Raw genomic sequence first — 25,661 nt, 5'->3', positions numbered from 1 at the left:
AAGGAGCCACATGGGAGCTTTGATGACTGAATGTCTTGAGACCTTGGAACCCTCTTGTTGTGAATTCTCTGGTCTTTTATTTCCCTCCTCTTGGCTCCACACAAATGGCCGAGGCTGTATGCAGCATAGCAAGCACACGTCTCCCGCACACGTCTCCCGCACACGTCTCCCGCACACGTCTACCGCACACGTCTCCCGCACACGTCTACCGCACACGTCTCCCGCACACGTCTCCCGCACACGTCTACCGCACACGTCTCCCGCACACGTCTCCCGCACACGTCTACCGCACACGTCTCCCGCACACGTCTCCCGCACACGTCTACCGCACACGTCTACCGCACACGTCTCCCGCACACGTCTACCGCACACGTCTCCCGCACACGTCTCCCGCACACGTCTCCCGCACACGTCTCCCGCACACGTCTACCGCACACGTCTACCGCACACGTCTCCCGCACACGTCTACCGCACACGTCTCCAGCACACGTCTACCGCACACGTCTACTGCACGTGCTCTCTGAGGTTCCTCCTCTGGTCTCGGACGATCTGGTCCATATCACATGATGGTTGCATTGGAGCTACTCATGCCCACTTAATTTGTGCATCAATAGACAGTCAGTCGAATAGTAACCTTCATCTTTGCCCTCACTCCGAGCAGGTGGTGGTGAATGAATGGATAGATGTGTTTATATCTAAACTATTGTGTCTGGTAAAGCCCAGCTGTTACAGATTTATCAGATACCATCTCTGTATATTGCATCAACAGATGCAGCAGATAGTGTTGCAGCACTACAAATACAAACACATGAAAAATACATTAAACAAAATTATAAATGGCTAATAGTCTAACTTATGTTGATATTAATCAAACAGTCTGTGTATTATCATCATAAACTTTATTTCCTCCCGCGGCCAGTAATGGCTGGTCATTTATAGCAAGATTTTCTCTGTGTCAAACGTTCTGGCATTGTTTCTTCATGAGCCAAATCTACTGCTTCTCCTGTACTGCCCCCTAATGGTTTTATTGGAGCAGAGCAATTTAGGCTCTGCAGTCCTCAGACAAATATCAGCCTGCATTCATTTGGCTATAGAAAAGCATCTTTATGGGTAAGTTATATCAAACATGCAGGCTATACGGCATCTTTTTCGATTAACAGTAACAATAAAATGTCAGTTTAAAACTAGATGACCAAATTATCCAATTATCAAATACAGTTTAGAAGGGGGAAATGCTAGCAGCTACAGACTGTGATGGTGTGTGGTGTTTAAAAAGTCACAGAGAGATGGGTTGGCTAATTATAATAGTGAGTGTCTTTAATTACGGCCCCAATCCCTCCCCTGGCAGCACTTCCCTCAGTGTGATATTAGCGCCATCTTAATGGAATCTGGCCTGGCCCTATATCAGCCTCTTTAAAACGGCAGGATTCACTTAGAGTCCCTCTCTGTTCAGCTCCCTGCGGGTGGGTGCACTTTTGATGGGAGATTCAGGAGGGCGTCCAGCAGTCAGGAGATCACAGTCAATTCATTTTCAGCACAGCTCTACTTATTGGAGTGTATTGTGTGTCAAAATGTACGTTCACATGTGTAGGTATGTAGTCTATACTGTGAATAGTGTGAATCTAGCCCTGGACTCCTGGGGGGGTATACTTCAAATATATAAGCTAGCGTTAAGAGACAAACAAACACATAGTGAGTGACTGAGTGACTGACTGACTGTCCCTCTTTATGGCGCCTCTGTCCAGTGGTTAGACACGGTGGGCAAGACTTCAGGTCAGGTGTAACAGAATCGCATCATCTGTGAGAAACCCTGCAGTTTCCACAGCAGGCCACGGATATGATGACACAAACATTCTGCAGTATCCACGGAGATGACACAAACATTCCGCCCTCTCGGATCACATGGCCCAGCTGGTTCCTTTCGACCATTTCAAACGGAAGGAGCTTTTGACTGCACAGCCTCATGAAACATTCATCCCTGGGTAATGAGACTCGTGCCCTGAAACAGAGAACAGAAAGAGAGAGAGAGAAAGAGAGAGAGAGAGACAGACAGAGAGAGAGAGAGAGAAACAGAGAGAGAGAGAGAAACAGAGAGAGAAAGAGAAACAGAGAGAAACAGAGAGAGAGAGAGAAACAGAGAGAGAAACAGAGAGAGAAAGAGAAACAGAGAAAGCAGCAGGAGGAGGAGGAGGAGGAGGAGGAGGTGTGCTGCAGTCTGATAATTCCCCCTCTTCTGTTCTTCTGTCTTCAGAAGTGTTGGGCATATTGCAGGTGTTCATGCAGACACATCACAGAGAGCATGAGAACGCTAGTGAGAATAATAACAGACTACAGAGAGAGAATGTTAGAAAAAATGACTAGATTAGAATGTTAGAAAAAATGTGGGAGAATGTTAGAACATTAGAAGGGATACGAGCATCGACATAAAACGCAGACGCCGTAGGTGACAGTAAATTAGGCTAATGTTACCTAGTTTAAGGCTAAAGCAGTTGCAAGGTGTCAGAAGTGGGATGGCACCCCCTAGTGGAGTGGAGGGATGGAGCCGAAGATGAGCTGAGTACGCTGAGCACATGTCAAGGACCGGACCATCTGGCAGCAGCGGGGGGAGGCTGTAAGGGTCTAGTTCTGGCCGTGCCTCGGCCCTGGGTGCAGAGCAAAAGAGCAGCCAGCTCCGGACGATGAGTGAGCGGCTGGACGCCACTGCTGCGGAGCCCAGCCCAGAGACGAGGGAGCAAGCCTGGTTCGGCGGGGGAAAGGGCAAACCGCCTGGCCCAGTGGGGCACAAGTGGGGCACAAGTGGGGCAACGCTGCTGCCGCAACGCCCCAGAGCCCGCTGCACCAAAGCCGGCATCCTCCACGACCACGACCACTCTGGAGGGGTCTTCCCACTGTCAAATCTCAAACTGTCGAAGTCTCAAAATAAGAGAGCTGAGGGACGTGGCTGCCACATCATTACAGCTGAGAAACAGCAGGAGCAAGCAGCGTACGTTGGTTCAGCTCATATTTAAAACCATCCGAACTGTCAAAGCTGAGACCTGATGAGAAATCTGTTATGTGTCAAAGGTGGAAATAAGTTTTTTTTTGTTCTTTAAGAATTAATTATTTTCCATGACAGCAGCGATGACTAAAACGTAGATCGTAAACCCTTAAATATAAAATTACATTTATGGCCATCGGTTGAGAAATAGAAGAATATAGAAGATTGCTTTTTAGAAGATTGCTTCTTACCCCGGAAAGAACACAGCTCCCCATTGACCTGCATTGGCCTTTTTTAACGGTTAGTTTTGCCCCAACCAACATGGGCAAGCATTGTATTCCACCCAATAGACTTTAGCGGGCAGTGCAACGTCTGAGTTTATATGGCTGTGGGGTTTGGGACAATGGTAGAACAAAAGTGAGAGATTGAACCGTTATGAAGAGTTAGAGAGTACATTAGGACTCTAGAGTGAGTTAGAGACAGTGTTAGGATGTCAGAGAGGACATTAGGACTCTAGAGTGAGTTAGAGACTGTGTTAGGATGTCAGAGAGTACATTAAACATCATCATCCTCATCTTCCTCTTCCTCATTGCAGAAGGTACCAGCATTTAGGTAAGTAAGGAAGCACCACAGAAGTGAGGTGACATAGGCGTCATGATCGCTCAAACAGGAGTGAGGTGACATAGGCGTGATGATCGCTCAAACAGGAGTGAGGTGACATACCGACCCCTGGCCCCGCCCTCCTGTCTCCCCTGCCCTGCCACTCAATACTATGTCATTTCCCCTCGGCGCGAGAACAAGATGTTTCATGTGACATATGGAGAGAGAGAGGGGGAGAGAAATAGAGACAGAGAGAGGGAGAGAGAGGGAGAGGGAGAGGGAGGAAGAGGGAGAGGGAGAGGGAGAGGGAGAGATAGATAGAGAGAGAGATGGTCTTATTGCTTATTGGTCTTATTGGTTCAGTGCCTTCTGGCATTTGCCAGGTTGAAGTAATTGGGTCCAAGCTCATCAGTATGCCCTTGTGGTACCACTCTCTCTCTGTGTGTGTGTGTGTGTGTGTGTGTGTTTGCTGAGACTGTTTCTTTGTGTGTTTGCATGCTCTGTGTTTGCGATGTATATGCTGTGTAAGGTGTGTGTGTGTGTGTGTTGGATGCGTTCATGCTATATATGTGTGTGTACATGTATGCTTTGTGTGTGTGTGTGTGTGTGTGTGCATGGAGCCAAACTGTCTTCTCCCCCAGACCCATTGGCAGTCTCTGAGAGACTCGTGCTCCCTGCCAGAATCAATGCCCCGATCTCCAGCAGCCTCAGGCAGCAGCGTGTCGGAGGGGCAGCAATACTGCTTTAATTGAGGAGCTGTGGAGGTCGAACGTGCCGTTTTCACACTTCAGCAACAACCTGAACACAGACCACCACATCCCACGCCTCTCTTTCTCTCCCCCTCTCTCCCTCTCTCTCCCTTTCTCTTTCCCTCTCTCCCTTTCTCTCTCCCTCTCTTTCTCCCTCTCTTTCGCTCCTTCTCGCTCCCTCTCTCTCTCTCTCCCTCTCCCTCCTCCTTTCTTTTCCCCTCTCCCTCTCCCTGCCTCCATCCCCAGCCCTTAGTTAAAGGGAAGGTCAGATGAGCCAATTTCACACCAAAACAACCAGCTGCAGAGACATCAGTGAGCCTCCCTCAGTAACAGGCCAGGGCTGGCAGGTGAAAGCGAGGTCACGGAGGTCAAGCACAGTACTTTCATAACAAGGTGGAAAGCCACCATGTCCCAGCCTGCAGTTCACCTGTCTTGTCTCGCCTGTCTGTCATTTGCTGTGGACTACCTTTAAATGTGAATAAGTATGTATTCTATCTATTAGTAGCTTACTATATTTTGTGTGTGTGTGTGTTTTTGTGGGTGTTGTTATGGTGTGTGCGTTTTGTGTCTTTCGGTCTCTTTCTGTGTCCATATGTGTGTGTTTGTGTGTACGTTTACGTTTTTTTTCCTTTCTGATTGTGTGTGTGTGTGTGTGTTTGTGTGTGCATAGAGTTTGTCCTGTATGTGTGTTTGTGTTTGTGTGTGCGCGTGCTTCTGCGTCTGCGTCTGCGTCTGCGTCTGCGTCTGCGTCTGCGTCTGCGTCTGCGTCTGCGTCTGCGTCTGCGTCTGTGTCTGTGTCTGCGCCTGCGTGTGCCCGTCTCCTGCCAGTGTTGTCTCCTCCGTCTCTGCCCTCGTGTGTGCGCACCTCTACCCAACCTCCCCCGGGATTCTCCCCGTTGTCACGGCGCCACCTCGGGGATTCTCAGTGGAAATAACGCCGTTATTTATGTGTGTGTGTGTGTGTGTGTGTGTGTGTGTGTGTGTGTGTGTGCCTGGCCGTCTCAGACAGAATGAGCACATTTCCATAACAGCTCCTGGCACCAGGCCCGGTGGAGACGCCGCTGTCCCTCATCTCCGCACTGGCAGGCAGTGTGTCAAAGGGGTTTGTTGTGGTGTGTGATTGATGATAGCTGTGTGTGCCTCAGGGTCATGTCAATACGAGGATAATATCATACATGTTGGATGAGAAATACACACACACACACACACACACACACACACACACACACACACACACACACCAATCTCTTCCACATGCCATCTTCACTTTCTTCCAGACAAACGTCTGTCTCTGTATTTCAGATATTGGCACCATATTTCTCTTTCTACCAACCTGCAACTACACACACACACACACACACACACACACACACACACACACACACACACACACACACACACACACACACACACACACACAGTCCATCCCTGCCAAATCATTAAATTCAATAAGGCTTGTTAGCTGATATTTGTATGGTTACCGTTTGCTTCATGGATTGTGCTCAGTGATTATTAGCAGACAATTGAACCTCCCCCCCCCCCATTACAGCGCCCTCATGTTGATCTGCCCAGGTCACCTGGGGGGGAGGGAGATGAAGGAAAATGGCAGATTTTTGAAAACCAAAGACTGATTCTATATCTAAAACCAAAGACTGATTCTATATCTAAACTGGAAGATCAAAAGGCTAAAACACGAAGGTACACATTACTCCAAACGTACACATACTCGTGAAATGTGTACGTTACCTGTGCTTTACGTGAATGGGTATGCTGTATGAATGAATGGATGAATGAATGAATGAATGAATGAATGGTTGAATGAAATGGTAAAGATGTCTATTCATAAATGATGAAGATATCTGATTGATTCCTGTGTCATAACTTCACCTGAGGGGGTGTGTGTGGAGGTGTCCCCTCAGGGTCAGACCACAGGGGCCCCTCTGCACCTGGGTGCAGCTCTGACCCGGTGGTGACAGACAGGTGAAGCGGCGTATCAGCGCTCAGACAGCCCGTCTGTGTGTTCGGCAGGCAGTGAATGGAGACGCGGCACCGCCCTCTCTTCACGAGACGGGAGGATGAGCCTCTGAAAGCTCTCCTCCTGTTTCCATGGAGACCCGCCGACCAATGACGTGGCCTGGCTGTAGGCTGTACTATAGAGAGGGTGGCTAACGGTGATGATGAGCCACACGTGTTTGTGTTTTGTGAGTGTGTGTGTGTGTGTGTGTGTGTGTGTGTGTGTGTGTGTGTGTGTGTGTGTGTGTGTGTGTGTTCAGCTCCTGTTGTTATCACCTTCACATCACAGAGCCAGTCAGCTGTGTTTATTTGACAAACGTGCGTGTGTGTGTGTGTGTGAGAGGGTCTGTGTGTGTGTGTGTGTGTGTGTGTGTGTGTCAGAATCCCCTTCCCGCTGGATGCTGCTGATGCAAGGCATGCGTGCTGATGATGATGTGGCTACCCACGTCACCGCTCTGCTCTGCTCTGCTCCTCTTTGTAGCTGCAGGCGGTGTTTCATGTCGTTCTGTCAGTGTTGGTGTCCCTCCCCATCCCCATCCTCAGCCCCAACCCACCCAGAGAGAGACGGAGGGAGAGACATAGGGAGAGAGGGACAGAGTGAAAGAGAAAGAGATAGACAGAGAGGGAAAGAGACAGAGAGAAAGGGAGAGACAGAGATAGAGAGAGAGACAGAGACACACAGAGAGAGAGAGACAGAGAGAGAGAGAGACAGATAGATAGATAGATAGATAGATAGAGAGAGAGAGACAGAGAGAGAGAGAGACAGAGGGAGAGATAGAAAGAGAGCGAGAGAGAGAGAGAAAGCCTTAGGAGGAGCATGCGTGCGCGCTGCAGTCAGTGAGTGAGTGAGTGAACGCTCCTTAAGCCATCCTCCCCCCTCCTCCTCGTCGGCCTCACACTCACACACAACCGTGCACGCTGCCTCCCTCACACACACACACAGCCGTGCACGCTGCCTCCCTCTCGCTCACAGACAACAGCGCGAGCAGCCCCCTCCCTAGGCACACACACACTCACACACACACGAGGATAGCAGAACAGAGGAAGCATCTCACCATGGCTTACAGACTGTGTCGCATGTGAGTACCCCATTTTACCCCCCTCTTACTGGGTACAACAGGAGGGTGATCAGATGGAGATTGGGAAGAGAGGGTGTGTGTGTGTGTGTGTGTGTGTGTGTGTGTGTGTGTGTGTGTGTCTGTGTGTGTGTATCTGGGTGTGTTTCAGCTTTGGTCCTGCAGGGAAAGCGCCGGATGACATTTGATTCTGTTGGCGCCTCTAATTGACCTGCTGAGTCATATGAAGACTCGCAGACAATGTGTCTTTATGTGTGCGTGTGTGTGTGTGTGTGTGTGTGTGTGTGTGTTTGTGTGTGTGTGTGTGTTTGTGTTTGTGTATTTGTATGTATACCCAAGGATGGAGGCAGTCATGTGCTTATGTATAGAGGCACAATCCATACTGAGGATCATGTTTCATGTCATGCCGTGTGTTGTGAATAACAATGGAAGAATAACCGATGGCTTGTGCTCTTGTTTTCATGTTGATGCTTTCACCTTGGGCTTGTTTTCATTCTGATGCTTTCTCCTCCCGGGCACCTTGGGCTCTGGGATTGTATTTCCTTGTTCCTGCCCTTGTCCCCTGATGGGTGGAATCAGTGATGAATGTCTCCTGGTTCAGTCCCGCAGAGTGAGAGTGAGAGAGAGAGAGAGAGAGAGCGAGGGATGAATCACGGTTTAGGAAGAGGTTGTGACTGCTCTGTTGCACTCTACAGCACAGCACAGCATAGCACAGCACAGCTTGTCAGTTGAAGTTGTTTGTGCTGGCACATCAGTTTAAAGAAGGGTCTGACGTGTGTGTGTGTGTGTGTGTGTGTGTGTGTGTGTGTGTGTGTGTGTGTGTTTGTCCTCCGTGGCTCTGAGGCCTGACTCTGTTATTGCCAGGACATCACATCTTGTGAGGGTCTTTAGCCGTCTGCCTGTCTGACCACAGCAGTGTGTGCTTGAATCTCTGCCTTCTCTCCTCCTTATGCCTGTGTTGGTATGTGTACCAATGCCTCATCGCTGATGCCTGTGTTGGTATGTGTACCAATGCCTCATCGCTGATGCCTGTGTTGGTATGTGTACCAATGCCTCGACACTGATGCCTGTGTTGGTATGTGTACCAATGCCTCGACACTGATGCCTGTGTTGGTATGTGTACCAGTGCCTCCTCTCCTCCTTATGCCTGTGTTGGTATGTGTACCAATGCCTCGACACTAATGCCTGTGTTGGTATGTGTACCAATGCCTCATCACTGATGCCTGTGTTGGTATGTGTACCAATGCCTCGACACTGATGCCTGTGTTGGTATGTGTACCAATGCTTGACACCCGCTCACCATGTTCAGCCTCATTTTCACGCTGTCATAGTGTTTTAGACCTAAAATAGACCATAAAATATTATATGAAATATGAAATATATATATCTTCAAAGACTTGGCCCATCTACAACTTCCATTGGCATGAGTGACCTCACTGATGCAGGATATTTACCATATATATATATAGTATCGCCCTGTTTGATGTTCTAAGGGAGTTCCCCTCGATTGTGTGAAGAGCCTTGAGACAATTTGATTGTTTTGTCGCTATATAAATAGAATTGAATAGAATTGAATTGAATGTGAACACTGGTCTCTGCGCTACCACTGTAGTATCTGACTCAACATTCATGGCAGGAGTTATCAACCACTTAGATCTCACATTGGCGATGCAGTCAGTGGCTGTCACGGGACAGGATAGGGATGAGAGTCTTTCAACCTGAGTCAGCCGTAGTCGTGGTTGCCTGAGGCGGTGAGGAAGTGTTGATTAACGCTCAGCCCAGTTATATGTAGAAACACTGCTGTCACTGACAAAAACTGTGTTACCAAAACGGCAAGTACATTGTGCCCCTCCTCTCCTCTCCTCTCCTCTCTTCTGTTCTCTCCTCCCCCCTCCCCTTCTTTTCCTCTCCTCTCCTCTCCTCTCCTCCTCTCCTCTGTACAGATAGCAATCTGCTCTTAATGAATACAGAAGCAGCTTCTTTGAAGTCGACAACAGACTATCTCTTCCAGTCACTCAAAACCCTGGAAGCCTGAAGTTTGCTCTGTGACATTGGCATTTCAAAGGGCCCTGATAAAAAACACATGGGCCTCTCCTCAAGTACTTTGATTTCAACACTGTTGTCTCTAGAAACTTTTGTGCACACACATACTCAGATGCATATTCCCTTATACACATACACATAATTAAACACACAGCCATTCACTTGCACACACACACACACACACACACCTACACACATGCACACACACACACACACACACACACTCATGCACATATATAGAAATCCAAATACTTATCACACTCATGCACGTGCTTTCACACACACATTGCTGCACACACATGGCTGCACACATATTCTTCCTTGTCTTTTCACACGTAACAACAAGAGATGCATCGCCATCTGTCCTCAGTGAACATGTGCAGGTCCATATTGCTGTCTGTAAAACAGTACTGGAAGCAGGAGCATTGCTATTTATGTACGTGTGTCTGCATGTGTGTGTGGCTGTGTATATATGTGTGTATGTGTGTGTGGCTGTGTATATACGTATGTGTGTCTGTGTATGTGTGTGTGGCTGTGTATATATGGGTGTCTGTGTATGTGCGTGTGGCCTTGTATATATGTGTGTCTGTGTATGTGCGTGTGGCTGTGTATGTGTGTGTATGTCAGTTTATGTGTGTTTGTGGCGCTGTATGCGTGTGTGGCTGTGTATGTGTATGTCTGTTTATGTGTGTGTGTGTGTATGCGTATGAGGCCGTTCAACTCTCGACAGGGCAAACATGCTGACCATCTCCAAGGTGACTTCGGCCGTCGGGTCAAAGGTGAACTCCCAGCCCGCACGCTTAGCGCTGTTTCAGCAGAAAGTGTGTAGCGGTGGAGTGCGTTTAGTCGCACTGCAGATGGATGTGTGGGTGCAGCGAGTGACCTGCCGGGGGTAGAAACCCTGGGTAGCTTTGAACAGGGAGAGAACACGAGGAGTTGGTGTAGTGCAGCATTTATATTTATGTGTCTTGTTGGTTGGTTGTTTATTTATTTATTTATTTATTTATCTTTCTTTTGGCGGGACGAGAGGGTGTGTGCGTGTGTGTTAGGTGTGTGTGTGTGTGTGAGTCATGGCGGAGCAGACTGGTGCAGAGCTGTTTACCCAAAAGCCTCTCTAGACAGGCGGGATAAGAGCGCAGGGAGAAAAAAAGAAAAATCTCACAGTTGGACTAACTTACCACCGGAACATTCTATAAATAACAGAAAAGACAAACGCCTCCGTGCACGTCTTCCTGCGAGACCAGGAGAGGTGCTGGAACCTAAAAATAGACTCACTCCTATCCCAACATTTCAAATACACTAATTTAAACTCCTAATGATCATTGACAACAAATCACATCATTTACCTCATCATTCTTGCTGAAATAATAATAATGATAATTAGTAATAATAGTAATAATAATTAGTGATGATAATAATAGTAATACTGTGTCTGAATGAGCTGGACACATTCCGCCCCCTGGGGGGGTGACCGGGGGGGGGGTGACCTGGGGGGTGAGCGGGGGGGTCTCTGACTGTGTGTTTCTCCTTGTGCCTGTAGGTCTGTAGACACTTTGCACCAGTATTGCTGCCCGCCTCCGTTGTTCAGTAAGCAACTAGCCGTGCCCGCGCCCGCGCCTGTCTCAGAGTGCAGGTAAGCGGATGACCTAGTCCCACCACTGACGGTGACGACACACGCGCGCCAACCGTTTGAGCAATGCTGCTGGGCCGGTCACATGACGCTAGTTCCTAGCGTTCTGATTGGATGATCGTGACCAAGCTGCCCACTGATGATTTAAAGTCCTCTGGATGAAAACCTTGTTGCCCAGAGTCAGTGGAAAGGTGCCCGAATAACAGCAACATTGCCCAGCAGCACTGCTCAAAAAGTTGCCCTGTGTACCATCACCGTCAGCCACATCCTTAGCCTCATCAAGGCTCCGAGAAATCTGACAGCAGCCATTTCAGCAGGCCTTAAACAACGTAAGGATAAATCAGTACTAGATTTAGTACCTGTTACCTCAATGGAGAGGCGTTCAGAAGATGATGTGTCTGTAGACATGATCTTGATATGGTCATAGACTGTAATGCATGATTTGGAGAGGCCATCTTATATGTGCTTTCACATAGTAGCAGGTAATTCCAGGTCAAGATTGTTTAGTTTTGTGTTTTTAAAGTGCATATTTGCCACATTTCGCATTTAATCTCAGTTCAAAAATAAACCTTTCTGTTGTGTCCATCAACACATTTCATGACTGACATTTTGTCTCAGTACATGGTGCTGAGGAAAAGAGCAATTTTTAGGTTTCTAGTCATCGCCTGAGGAAAACACTGTGCCTCTTTTCAGCCCATCAATCCCAACACATTAGCCTCTCATAGCGAGCAGTAGCTTTATCCACTCCCACCCTACCCCAACCCCCCGTCCACCACTCTCATAACCCCTTCGAGAGCGGTGTTGGTCGGGCTGCCAGTCTCTAACAGCCTCCCTCTCTGCCTCTCTGGTTCCCTGCCACCATTGATCAGGCCCAACCCTGGGCTCTTAGTGTCGAGACTCATGAGTCTTGAGCGGCTCTGTTTGATCACACGCTCACACTCCGACGGACAGAGCAAGACGATTAACGGCCGCCGCTCAGTCAGCGCAGCGTGGGGTGCGCCGAGTTAATATCCTCCCGAGCGGCGGACGTCATGGCCAAACCGTCCCCGTGGCGACATGAAAATGATCACCCCAGTAAGTACGCAATGTCTAAATCCACTGCTTGTCATAAGAGACGCGCAAGCAGCCAAAGAGGGAAACTAGAATGGGTTCTGGGTTTGAGAGGACTTTTATCACAGACTGTCATCACATCTGAGGCGTTCAATCAAAGTCAACCAAAGTCACACTTATGATAGAACCCAATGTGCATAGAACCCAACGTGCATAGAACCCAAAGTGCTGTGACAACATAGGCTTCAACTGGAAGATCCCTTGGTAGGGATGGCATCAGTGCCATGTCATAGCATGTGTCTGAGCGACCATAGTTGCTCGTGACCGTTCGTTATTTGAATAAATCACGCTTTAGTTCACGTTACAGCACGACATCATTCAGGTCCACTGCTCTCCTCATTTCAAAATCAGTAGCAATCATGACACTGGAATTACTTGACACCAGCCCATGCCTAGTGCTCTCTGTCATGCGTGTAGTGTGACGTGACAGTACTGTAGACTAAATGAGGCACATCACTAGTAATCCTTATAGTCCATATTGTAGTGTTGTGTAGTGTGGTAGTTTGGCTCTGTTGTGTGTGTGTGTGTGTGTGTGTGTGTGTGTGTGTGTATGTGTGTGTGTGTGTGTGTGTGTTGTGTGTGTTAGGTGTACATTATGTGCCCACCATCTTCTCCCGCTGTTCCCTCCCTCTCTGACAGGGATGATAATGTCCTCCATCAGTTCTGTTGCCCACCCTCTGGAAGCAGTAGTCCTTCAAGATAGCCGGGAGTCAGACCAGGGAAGGAACATGCCCCGACATGCCCCGACCTTTGCCCCGACCTCTGCCCCGGAATCGCTCTTCTTCTTCTCTCTGGCTTCAGTCTTTGCCCTCCTTCTCTCGTTCGCTCTCTTTCTCTCTGTCACCTGTTCATTCTCTGTCTCTGTCTTGTTTTTTCTTCGCCTTTCCATACATTCCTCTGTTGATCTCTTCATATCTCCTCCATCTTGTCCTCCTTCTCTATCACAGTGACCTCTGTCCTATTGATCTCTGTCTCCCCCTATCTTTGTCATCTCTCTCTCTCTCCTTTTTTTCTCTCCCCCTTATTATCTCTCTCTCTCTCTCTCTCTCTTCTCCACCTTCCCTCCTCCTGCATGGACGCCCCCCCCACCCCCATGGCCTGAAGCTCCTGGTCGACTAGAGGAGCCCTGCAGGAATCTCCTCTCCTCCTTTTCCTCCTCTCTTCCTCTCCTCCGCTCTCATCTCTGTAGCTCCTGCTCTCCTCTCCTCTCTTCTCCTCTCCTTTCTAAATGTCTTCCCGTTGCCCTTGCCTCACGTCGTACCTCAGACACAAACACAAAGGGACGCCCTAGGGCCTCCTCCATGCAATACTTTACTAGTAATGTAGACCCAGTACACTAAGGTATGTGTTCATGTATAATAGCATCATATGGCTTTAAAAGGGACTTGATGATGAGAACGCAAATGATAATATATGTGTAAGATGAGACGGGGAGAAGTCCGTGGTTGCACTTTGAGATGTTATGCAAAACAGAGGAAACCTCAATGTCAATGCAATGTATTAATAAGAGAGCACTGCATGCACTGTTAAAATACTATTATTATTATTATAATTACTATGATTTCATCATGACTTATTCATAGAACATTCAGTAGAATGATGGTACTGTAACTACATACAAATAAAAATGTTATTTTTAACTGTCTTTGTCTTATTACAGTCATGCAATATTATCTAAAGAAAACATTATTCTTCAGGGAAATATACACATGTACATGAGTATGTTCACATGGTTGTTCAGTATGTGTAGTGTGTGTGCATGCGTGCGCGCGCGTGCGTGCGTGCGTGCGTGCGTGTGTGTGTGTGTGTGTGTGTGTGAATCAGAATGTATTCAGTGACTGCCCAACAGATGAGGTCTGCAATCCGTATAGTGTGCTGTTGGCCACCAGGGGGAGCACAGCTCCAAAAAGCAGCAGTGGATCTGAGCAAAGCCGTAGAGAAGCAGGGTTTTATGAGTCGTCACCACTGCCCTTGGTTAGTACATCAATACTGAACTGGCTGCAGGGATAGGTCAGAGTGTGTTTGCCTCTGTGTGTGTGTGTGCATGAGGGTGTGTAGAATATCCTGTCAGGACTTGGTGTGTGTGTGTGTGTGAGAGAGAGAGCAGGGGAGAGAGAGGGGGTGAGAGAAAGACATGAAGGATGAGAGAGAAAAAAGAGAGAGAGAGAGAGAGAGAGAGAGAGAGAGAGAGAGAGAGAGAGAGAGAGAGAGAATGTTGTTTTCAGTGCAGGCGAGGACAGAGCCTGCAGGTAGGAGATGAGCTGTAGTCTCATTTAGCCCCCAGCTGACTGGGTCTGCCATGCTAGCACCGCAGTCACACACACACACACACACACCACACACACACACACACACCCCATGCAAGCACCGCAGTCACTGATTCTGGGCTCTGAGCCCATTACAACAGCAGAAAAATAAATTAGATAAATAAGGACACCGCCTGCATCTCCAACATCACTCACACACACACAGGCACACACACACACACACACACACACACACACACATACACACAGCACCGCCACCCACAGGGCTCACTCTCATTTGATACCACATTAATATAAATGGACAGTGCTCAAACACCCCGCAGTACTGTATACCAAAACCAGTCATCATAAACACAAGCGTCCAGCTGCTCAGCCCTGTTCACCATGGCGATGTCTGTCATGACCTGTTCACCATGGCGATGTCTGTCATGACCTGTTCACCATGGCCATGTCTGTCATGACCTGTTCACCATGGCCATGTCTGTCATGACCTGTTCACCATGGCCATGTCTGTCATGACCTGTTCACCATGGCCATGTCTGTTCTAATTGTTGGTTTCTGGCCACTTCCATCAAACTCTGCTGCCCACATGGCTATGGCCGCCTCAGTGTGTGTGAAAGCAATCTCTGTTTTGGGTATTGACTCTCCATCTCTGCTTTTGTGGAGGAGGTGCGCATCTCCTCTTGGCAACATTTCATTGATTGTCTTCAAGATGCGGAGGGGGGGTGGGGGTGGGGGGGGGATTGCTCTTGGGAATTATCTGTGTGTCTGTGCCTGAGGTGGTCCGGTGATCCGCCTCTCTGCGTTTATCCAGCGTCTGTGAGAACTGCCTGCTTCGCCCATCTCTCATGTTTTATCACACGACCTGGCAGTTGACCTCCCGTTCACCTCGTTTTGATTTCATATTGATTTCTCTAATGCTGATGCCATTGCGATTACAAGTCAATTAAAAAACACATCGTTTGCAGCCTTTGTAAATGAATGTGGAATGGCTTCTTTCACACAGATGGCTCACAGCGAGTCAGTTCTCCCTGGAGGTGTGTGTGTGTGTGTGTGTGTGTGTGTGTGTGTTTAAAGTCAGTTCTCCCTGCAGCACCCAGTAACTGCTGGAGATTCCGGTAATCAGAAATGAACCCTCTGTCTGCTCCATGAATGAACATTGCTCCATGAATGTTTCATCTGTGCTGGAAAAAGCATCTTAAGGTGCCGAAAAAGCCTCTTTAGGTGCTGAAAAAGCTTCTATAGGTGCTGAAAAGGCCTCTGTAGGAGCTGAAAAAGCCTCTGTAGGTGCTGCGACTCCACAAAAAGATTTTGATTACTTGGAGTTGCATTCAAAACAGTCAGCTTCATGTTGTGTCTTCATACAGCAGGCAGGTTTATTCAGCTTCATGTTGTGTCTTCATACAGCAGGCAGGTATATTCAGCTTCATGTTGTGTCTTCATACAGCAGGCAGGTATATTTGATCTTTCCCTTGTTTTGGTTTGTGTTTTAAACAGAGGACCCTGAAGCTCAGGCTAACTGCTGCAGATTCTAGTAATCAAACAGAGGATCCTGAATTGAACCTGAACGGCTGCAGATTCTAGGGATCAAACAGCAGCAGCAGCAGCAGTGGGCAGTGGAGGCTAGCCTGGAGTTAGCGTTTAAAAAAAAAAAAGCTGTCATGGGGGAATGTGTAGCTTAGCGCTCTGCAGCTGGGTCTTTCCACGTGAGAACGTGAGAACATTCCGGCAGTGCTCCGTGTCATCCCAGGGTGCCCAGAGAGCTGCCAGGGAAACGGCGGCGCCTGATTGGTCGTCCAAACATGCATCTGTGTTTGCATTGGTGAGACGTGGCGCACGTGCTGCCCGCTTCTCTAGGGCATCAAGCTGCACTTTATCTCTTCTTCTTCCTCCTCCTCTCTCTTTTCCCTCTCCTTTCTTCTTTTGTATCTGTTTTCTCTCTCTTCATTCCACCATCCAACAGTCTCCCCCCTCTCTCTCTCTGTGCATCTCTCTTCCTCCTCTCTCTCATTCTCTCTTCTGTTTTTTTCTCTACCTATGTCTGTCTCCTTTCTATTTCTTTTTCTGTACCTCTCTCTCCCCCCTTTCCTCCCCCTCTCGTTTCTTTGTGCATTTTCTCTCCCCCTTCCTCTCCGTCACTCCCTTCTGTCCTTTTCTCTTCTGTTCCTCTCTGTATTTCATCTTTCTCTCTCCCACTCTCTTTTTCTTCCCCCCTCATCTCTCCCCTCCCCTCACTTTCTCTCTGCATTTCTCTCTCTCTCTCTGCATTTCTCTCTCTCTCTCTCTCTCTCTCTCTCTATCTCTCTCTTTCTGATTGTGCCTTTCTTCCTCCCTTTGTCTGTGTCTGATAATAACAGCCCCACTGTCGTGTTCAGCATGTCATCCAGCTCTTAGTCAGAGCGTTTGGCTGAGACGTGTTTGCAGCTGCATCATCCATCACTGCTGTACTGCTCCATCACTGCTGCTGTACTGATGCACTTCTGTACTGCTGTCCCTTGGCCTCTTACATGCAGCATGAGGCATCCAGCACCTCAGCGTACCCATGAACTCACCCAAAGATGTTAACTTTACCCCATAGATCTCTATACCATGCAAACGCAACAACATAGATCTCTATACCATGCAAACCCACCACCACAGATCTCTATACCATGCAAACCCAACCCCACAGATCTCTATACCATGCAAACTCAACCCCATAGATATCTATGCCATGCAAACCCACCGCCACAGATATCTATGCCATGCAAACCCACCACCACAGATCTCAGGCTCCTCTCAGTCTCTCCTGCTCTGTGGACCTCCGTGTGTTCATCTCCCCTAAGCGCCTGTCTGTGGACCTCCATGTGTTCATCTCCCCTAAGCGCCTGCTCTGTGGACCTCCGTGTGTTCTTCTCCCCTAAGCGCCTGTCTGTGGCTGAGGCAGAGGGGACCTTGGTGAGGAATGTGCATGTTGGCGGGTTCAGCGGTTTGGTCTGGTATTATTTCTGTTTCTCTGGTTCTGTTTCAGAAGGCTGCCTGTGTGTGTGTGTCTGTGTGTGTGTCTGTGTGTGTGTCTGTGTGTGTGTGTGTGTGTGTGTGTGTGTGTGTGTGTGTGTGTGTGTGTGTGTGTGTGTGTGTGTGTGTCTGTGTGTGTGCTGTAGCCCACCACATGCTGTAGATGGAGACAGATGGGTGTTAGTAGCACTGCCTACGCTCTTTATTAGAGCAGGGGAGAGAGGAGAGAGAGAGGAGATAGAGAGGAGAGAGAGAGAGAGGGGGAGAGAGTACATGCAAGCGAGAGGGGGAGAGAGTGGCTGCATCAAATGGATTTGCACATTAGCAGTATGAGTGACAGCTTGTTTGGAAACATGCCATAAGAGAAAAGTGGTTGCATAAGATTCTTTTTCAACATAATCATTTGTGTAGTTAACCTGCAGCTCCACTCTCTGGTTAAATATGTGTTGTTAAGGGTATTTCAGCAAGAATGAAGCGGAAGTTAGCGGTTTGTTTTGCAGCTTTCATGCACTTGAAAAGGGAAACAATTAGCATTTTTGTGTGTGTACTGTGTGTGTGTTAGTGTGTGTATAGTGTGATGTGGTATGTGTGTGTGTGTGTATATAGTGTGATGTGGTGTGTGTGTGTGTGTATTGTGATGTGGTATGTGTGTGTGTGTGTGTGTGTGTGTGTGTGTATATAGTGTGATGTGGTGTGTGTGTGTGTGTGTATATAGTGTGATGTGGTGTGTGTGTGTGTATTGTGATGTGGTATGTGTGTGTGTGTGTGTGTGTGTGTGTGTGTGTGTATATAGTGTGGTGTGTGTGTGTGTGTGTGTGATGTTTGTGTGTGTGTGTCTGTATTGTGATGTGGTATGTGTGTGTGTGTGTGTGTGTGTGTGTGTGTGTGTGTGTGTGTATAGTGTGATGTGGTGTGTGTGTGTGTATTGTGATGTGGTGTGCGTGTGCGTGTGTGTGTGTGTGTGTGTCTGTATTGTGATGTGGTGTGTGTGTGTGTGTGTATTGTGATGTGGTGTGTGTGTGTGTGTGTTTGTATATAGTGTGATGTGGTATGTGTGTGTGTGTGTGTGTGTATATAGTGTGATGTGGTATGTGTGTGTATATAGTGTGATGTGGTATGTGTGTGTGTGTGTCTGTATTGTGATGTGGTATGTGTGTGTGTGTGTATTGTGATGTGGTGTGTGTGTGTGTGTGTGCAGGGTTTTTCCTGGGTCAAAATGGGTATTCGGTGCTCAAATAAAAAATTGCGCGCTATGCGCGCACAGTCTGTGTTACCATGTCACCTTATTAGCTTACATGTTACCATTTCATAAATAATGGAGGATATGCTTCAGGAAATCATTTTGCTTACACTTTAGATTAAAATAGATAGGCTAATAGATTGACAGTAGTCCAAGCCCCATGGTGCTATCATGTATGGTTCAAAGATTATCAAGGTTTACCTCTACATATGCAAACTATTGAAATGTATATCAATAAAATCTAGAACTAACCAGTGGTCAGAAATGTAACACACAAATTATGAAATTCAAGTTTATCTATTATTACTATTCATTTTTATTATACAAACCTACATACCATTCTTTTTGTTTTATTATTAAAACTGTCCACAAATATGTTTAATAGTGTGTTTAACTTCTATTGGCCCACCAATGGAGGCTGCATTGGAAATCAAACTTTTGTCAGCATTTTGAGTGGACATTTAACTTGCATTTGTACAGGTGTATTCGTGCACGTCGGGCTGGCCCTCGCAGCGGAACGACAGTTTACAACCGCACCGGTTTATTTATCAATGATAATATTAATATTATTATATTCGAGATGCAACACAAATCTATCCGCTCTCCTCCGAACGAGCTGAGCTTTCATTGATAAGCCAATGCGGTTGTCTGCCTCTCCCGAGGCCCCGCGGTCTACTGGTACTCGTTCAAACGGGTAGACAAATCAAATAATAGCCTACACCTGTGTATGTCCTCAACATAGCAGATATTTTAATACATTGAAAGCCATGAATACTGAAAATAGAATGTTATGCTCAAAATCAGCGCCGACTGATGAAGTCAGGATGCATACGCAAGTTGACTGATTGGCAGCTGGCCGCTCTGTCCATTCGCGCACCTCACAGTTGCGTATTGTTCAGACAAGACACGCTTATCAACTCGATTACTATTGATCAAAACATAACAAGGTTTCGGCTGTAGCCTATACTTGAAACATACTATTGAGACCATATTCGCTTACATGCATTGCACGCGTGATGAATTGCCAATCATTGACGTTGGTTTGAATTTGAGCAAGCAGCTAGCTAGCAGTTGCTGACATTATCTAGCTAGCTAGCAGTTGCCTACAATATCTTAAAAAAATACTTTGTAGGGTTAGTGTTTTATTTAAGCAGTGTGTTTGTGTACCTATATATCCTATGTGTGATGGTTAGAATATTAATGCCATATACAATAACTCACTTATGAGAGCTATCCAAAGACTGGTGGCTGCCTTAATGTACTGTATTTAGCAGTCAACCTCCCTTACTCTGTACGTTTAGATGCTTTACAGGTAGCTGTAAGCCATTAGATGCATGAGAAATAATTCATATCTATAAATAACAGCTCACCTTTATCTTTTTAACCAGATTTGTAAACAGGTCGCGATCAATATTTTGCAGTAACTACAATAGGCTACCTTGGTTAAATATCGAATTACGGTAGATGCATGCTAGCATTGCGCTAAATAATTAAGACAGCTAACATTAATTAGTGGTGTTAACATAAAGTCAGTTATTGTATATGGCATTAATATTATTCTAAAACACCTTCACTAGTTGTTTTAACCAGATTTGTAAGCAGGTTGAAAACAACATTTTTGAAGTAAAGTCCCTTGGTTTAAAACAGCTAAAAGCTAGCTACATTAAGTTGCTTGCTCAAATCTCAAATCCAAACCAACGTCTTCTCTAAACTGGCAAGCTTGGAGCAGCCTCTGTTCAATGATTGGCTCAGGGGGCGGGAGGTGGGATGCGCCCTTGAAGTCGACGGTGAGGGCTCAAAACACTATTAAGCTGAATTGCGCCATGAATGACAACTTTTTTTTATTTATTTTTTTTATTTTTATTTTTTATCGCGGACTTTTTTTTTTGCCTTAGGCGCTCGCGATTTGTTGTAGGCGCTCGGGAAAACGGCTTAGGCGCGCGCCCAAATTTTCTCTATGCAGGAAAAACCCTGTGTGTGTGCGTGTGTGTGTGTGTGTGTGTGTGTGTGTGTGTGTGTGTGTATATAGTGTGATGTGGTGTGTGTGTGTGTGTGTGTGCGTGGTAGTGGGGTTTTGTTGTGTGGTGGGTACAGTTCCCCAGCAGATAAAGGCTGTGCTTTTGTGAGCGAGCACAAAGACACACACAGACGAGCCTGGAGACGTGTGGGTCGGAGATGGACACACACACACACACACACACACACACACACACACACACACACACAAACACAAACACAAACATACACAGATACACAAACAGACACAATCAGACATACACACCCACACACACACACACACACACACATACACAGATACACAAACAGACACAATCAGACACACACACACACACACACACACACACACACACATACAAACATACAAACATACACAAACCGACACAGTCAGACACACACACACACACACACACACACACACACACACACACACACACACACACACACATAAAAACATACACAAACCGCCACAGTCAGACATACACACACACACATACACAAACAAACACACACACATATACACAGATACACAAACAGACACATTCAGACATAAATACACACACACACATACACATACACACCTACAGAAAACAGACACACTCAGACACACACACACACACTCCAATTCAATCGTACTACCTCCGCACACACACACACACACACACACACACACACACACAGTCACACACACACACACACACTGCCCATGCTGTGCCAGGGGAGTTGGGCAGATGGGGCAGGGGATGTCTCACACACACACACACACACACACACACACACACACACACACACACACACACGCACACACACTGCCCATGCTGTGGCAGGGGATGTCTCCTGTGTGGACCATCAGGGTGTCAAAAGCCCCAGTCAGAGGGCCTGGAGGGAGGGGGGAGGGTTATTATGATGCAGTAGCCCACCCTAAACACATAGACACATTCACATATACACTCACACACTACTATTACTACACACATACGCACACACTACTACACAAATACACACACACACTCTACTACTACTACACACATACACACTACAACTACTACACACATACTCACACACTACTACTACTTCACACACATACACACACACACACTACTAACACTGCAGGTTCTACTAATCCTATAGTCATAGACATGCATGAGCATAAGAACACACATACACACACACACACACACACACACACACACACAAACCTCTGCATTTCTATGAGTCTCATTTTAAATGTCTGCTCTATCAGTGTGTGTTTCATTAGTGCTGGAAAATGGCTCCATAGGTGTGGTGTCCACAGATAAGGATGTTGGTTACTTCAAGCTGCATTTAAACCATTCTGCTTCATAGCGTGTCCTCATACTTAAGACGGATACGTTTGATCATTCCCAGCGTCCCCCTTAAGACGGATACATTTGATCATTCCCGGTGTCCCCCTTTTTCATGTTATTGAAATTCAGATGACATCATGGGAATATAAACTGTGGCATGCTCGAGTGACCCCTCCCTCTCATTCCTGCTGAACCAATCAGAGGTCTCGCAGCGAGGCTCCATTTGCAATTTCAGTCAGGTTGTAGTGTTGCTGGGCAACCGTAGTGGCTGCATCTCAGCGAGGTCTCGTGCGGGTAGCAGCGGAGTTGACGGTGGTCATCATCTCCCAACGACTCAGGAAGAGGTCACTGCAGTCCTGCTCTCTTAACTCAAGGAGGCGTGACAGGCCAGGAGCCTGGTGTCTAACTCAGGGAGGCGCGACCAGGCAGGAGCCTGGTGTCTAACGCAGGAGGGGAACGAGGAGGAGATGAGTGGAGGAGCGTTTGTCCTCTGTGCTGGAGCTCTCTCTCTCACTCACACACACACACACTCATTCACACACACACACACACACACACTCATACACAGCAGCAGTAGCAGTAGCTAGGGCACCTTGTGGGCTTTCTGGGGGAGGAACGTGGTGCAGCACAGAACAGACAGACCTCTGATTCTGCGTCTACTTCTCTGACTGACCTGGATTCCAGCTGCGACAACTACTGCTGAGTGTGTGTGTGTGAGTGTGTGTGTGTGTGCGCCATTCACCAGCTGCACCGCGTTGAGTTTGACGTGACTCCTCTCAAACACCACCGGCCCTTGTGTGTGTGTGTGTGTGTGTGTGTGTGTGTGTGTGTGTGTGTGTGGGTGGTAGCGGTGGTGGGGGGTGTGCTGTTGGGCACCTCTGGAGTCGGGCCGTGGGAGTATGGCATCGTTGGCAACATTCAGAGACGAAGAGTGATCCAGATTGGTGGAGAGTGGAGAGAGAGGGATGCCAGTTTGTGTCCTCTGTCACCAGCAAAGTGGTGGCAACCGCGGCTACCAGGGAATCAGCAGCGCTTCTCACATCTGTAAATGGTGCCTGGCACCTTCCGTGCGTAGTCGCTCGCGTTCGAGGCCAGTTTTCTCACTTCTGTCCTATTGATCTGCCTGGCTGCCTGGCTGGTTGGAGGGCTGGCTGGCTGACTGACTGAAAGCCAGTGAAGATGCTCAGGTTTAAAGCACGCTGCTTAGACTACTGGCAGTTTCTCTGCCTGCACCCAAACCCTGGCTTTTTAAAAAGGTGAGTCTCATTCCGTTTTCTTTTGATTTGCCACAAGTAGCACGTGAGTTGTATTGTAAGAATGTGTGTGGCGTGTTACGTGCGTAGGTTTGGTTATTGATTGAACTGCAGATCCCAGACTCCTGTGGTGGCACTGGTGTGTCCTCACACACCCCCCACAGCAACAGTTATCTGCTGCTGAACAAGTGTGCATGTGGTGTTAATGTGTCTCATTTGGATTGACCATTGGAGTTCTGAATGAAGTGTTAGACGACCAAATGAAGTGCTAGGGGGTGTTTTACGTTCCAAATGGACTGATCGCACACACACATACACACACACACACACACACACACACACACACACACACACACACGTTCCAAATGGACTGATCGTACAGTATTGATTTCAGAGGCTCTGTATGCCTTCTCTGGATGAAATCGTTCCGACCTTCAACACCCGCTAACCCATCCTGTCCTGTCCCATCCCCCATCTAGTTTGGGAGGACCGAAACAATTAGTCCTCCTGGTTTAACTACCTGTCATCATACCATTCCCTTTAGGGCTGTGTGTGTGGGGGGGGGGCTGTGTGTGGTGGGGGGGGCTGTGTGTGTGTGTGGAGCTGTGTGTGTGGGGCTGTGTGTGTGTGTGGGGGGGGGGGCTGTGTGTGGTGGGGGGGGCTGTGTGTGTGTGTGTGTGTGTGCATCTGTTAGTGTGTGTGTGTGTGTGTGTGTATATGTGTGTATATATATATGTGTGTGTGTGTGTGTGTGTGTGTGTGTGTGCATGCCTGTGCATCTGTTAGTGTGTGTGTGCACACGTGTGTGTGTGCACACGTGTGTGTGTGTGCACATGTGTGGTGTGTGTATTTTCCATATATCAGGATGAGCATATTACAATGTATGAGTGATGGCACCTGTTAAGAACCGAAAAGCAGCATCCTCGAGCATGAATGCATGTTTTTGCAGGGGGAACCTGTCTCTCCCCTCCCTGGCTGCAGTGCAGGCGGCAGGCTCAGGTCCTGCGGCCGCCTGGGGAGTCCTGTAGATGCAGTCCTGTGTGCATCTCACCAGCAGAATGACAGCAATGATTTCTGGCTTTCTTTTCTCCCTCCCCCCTTCCCTCCTCAGTATGGTGCTCTGGGGGACGCAGTGTGGTGTGGTGATGTGCGGCGGTACTGTATCCATTGCATGTGATTTGTTGAAAGCAGATGGGGGAGAGGGGAGATTTCAATTACTGACAGCCTATTTCAAATTTGGTCTCCATTTCAGTTTTTTATTATATCTTTGTGTTCCTGCGTGCAGCCTGAAGAGGTTTCTAGTGGCGGCGAGGTTTGGAGAGGTGGGGGAGGAAGGGTTTGGAGGCTTGTTTGAACATGTAAGCTTTTGGGAAAATCAACTTCAGAATAAGTTGAATCATCTGAGGCTTTCTTTTTTTTTCCGCCCATGCATAATGCATTAACGTCTGCATCATGGGAGAGGTGTGTGTCAACATGAAAGATATCCCAGATACGACGCGACTCTGGGCCGGATGTGGGCCGGGTCTGGGCCGGATCAAACATGGTTCCGGCAGAACTGCAGAGCCACCCTTGATCGGGCCCCTCGGCAGAACCCCAGGTGGCCCTCCTGCTATGGAACTTGTCACATCTGCCTGGCATGTATGAATAATCTATACGGGGACGCTACACAACACCACCCAGTGTGTGGAGATGTCACCCCACCATCATGCAGTGGATCAGCCTCGTTACACGGCTGGTTCACATGACAACCACTGTACTCTGTGAATTTTGTACAGATTTTTGTTTGTTTAAGCTTTTTTTTGGTGAAGTGAACACAACTCTTTAAAATCTTATCCCACTTTGTCTGACTGTGCAGCTCTGAAACTGTGAAGCGGAAAAATTAAGCGGAATTACTGCGCTGAATTTTCCGTTATGAAAACTCAACCCGCGCCAAGTCATTTATGCCTGGTCTGAGAGAGACCTCCCCATGCTCCAGAAACTCTACTACCCAACCCCCTCACATACACATACACATACACACACACACACACACACACACACACACACACACACATACACCCTCATCCACACACACACACACACACTCCTTCACACACACACACACACACACACACACACACACACACACACACACACACACGCACACACCAGAAAAATAGTCATCCTCCACAGTGACTCCAACAACATGTTTAGCCAGTGTTTAGCCTGTAATCTTATCGCACACTGGTCAAAATGAGACATGCCCTGGTGGTGAACTTGACTTAAACCTCTCACTTGGGCTTGGGATTCTCTGTGTGTGTGTGTGTGTGTGTGTGTGTGTGTGTGTGTGTGTGTGTGGAGGGTGGGGTGTGTGTGTGTGTGTGTG

The 25,661-nt window shown here is 47.7% G+C and overlaps 1 protein-coding gene across 5 annotated transcripts in view; it reads left to right on the top strand.

Annotated features, from left to right (window-relative positions):
• The window catches only part of LOC105900114 (IQ motif and SEC7 domain-containing protein 1-like), a 115,600-nt gene that overhangs the window by 20,687 nt on the left and 69,252 nt on the right, over window positions 1-25,661 (top strand). Inside the window, exon 1 of one of the 5 annotated variants that reach the window (XM_031566918.2) lies at window positions 7,129-7,418. The exons of 3 other annotated variants lie outside the window; for them this stretch is intronic. In XM_031566918.2, the coding sequence (XP_031422778.1) occupies window positions 7,396-7,418 (23 nt within the window). In that variant the 5' untranslated portion in view covers window positions 7,129-7,395. Of the gene's footprint in view, window positions 1-7,128; window positions 7,419-22,278; window positions 23,300-25,661 lie in introns of those variants that run through there. One more of the 5 variants, XM_031566917.2, reaches the window with a different exon arrangement.

The sequence above is a fragment of the Clupea harengus genome, chromosome 4 (genome assembly GCF_900700415.2).
Source record: "Clupea harengus chromosome 4, Ch_v2.0.2, whole genome shotgun sequence".
Taxonomy (NCBI): domain Eukaryota; kingdom Metazoa; phylum Chordata; class Actinopteri; order Clupeiformes; family Clupeidae; genus Clupea; species Clupea harengus.
The sequence above is the reverse complement of the archived record's forward strand: the minus strand, read 5'-3'. Positions and strand labels throughout refer to the sequence as shown.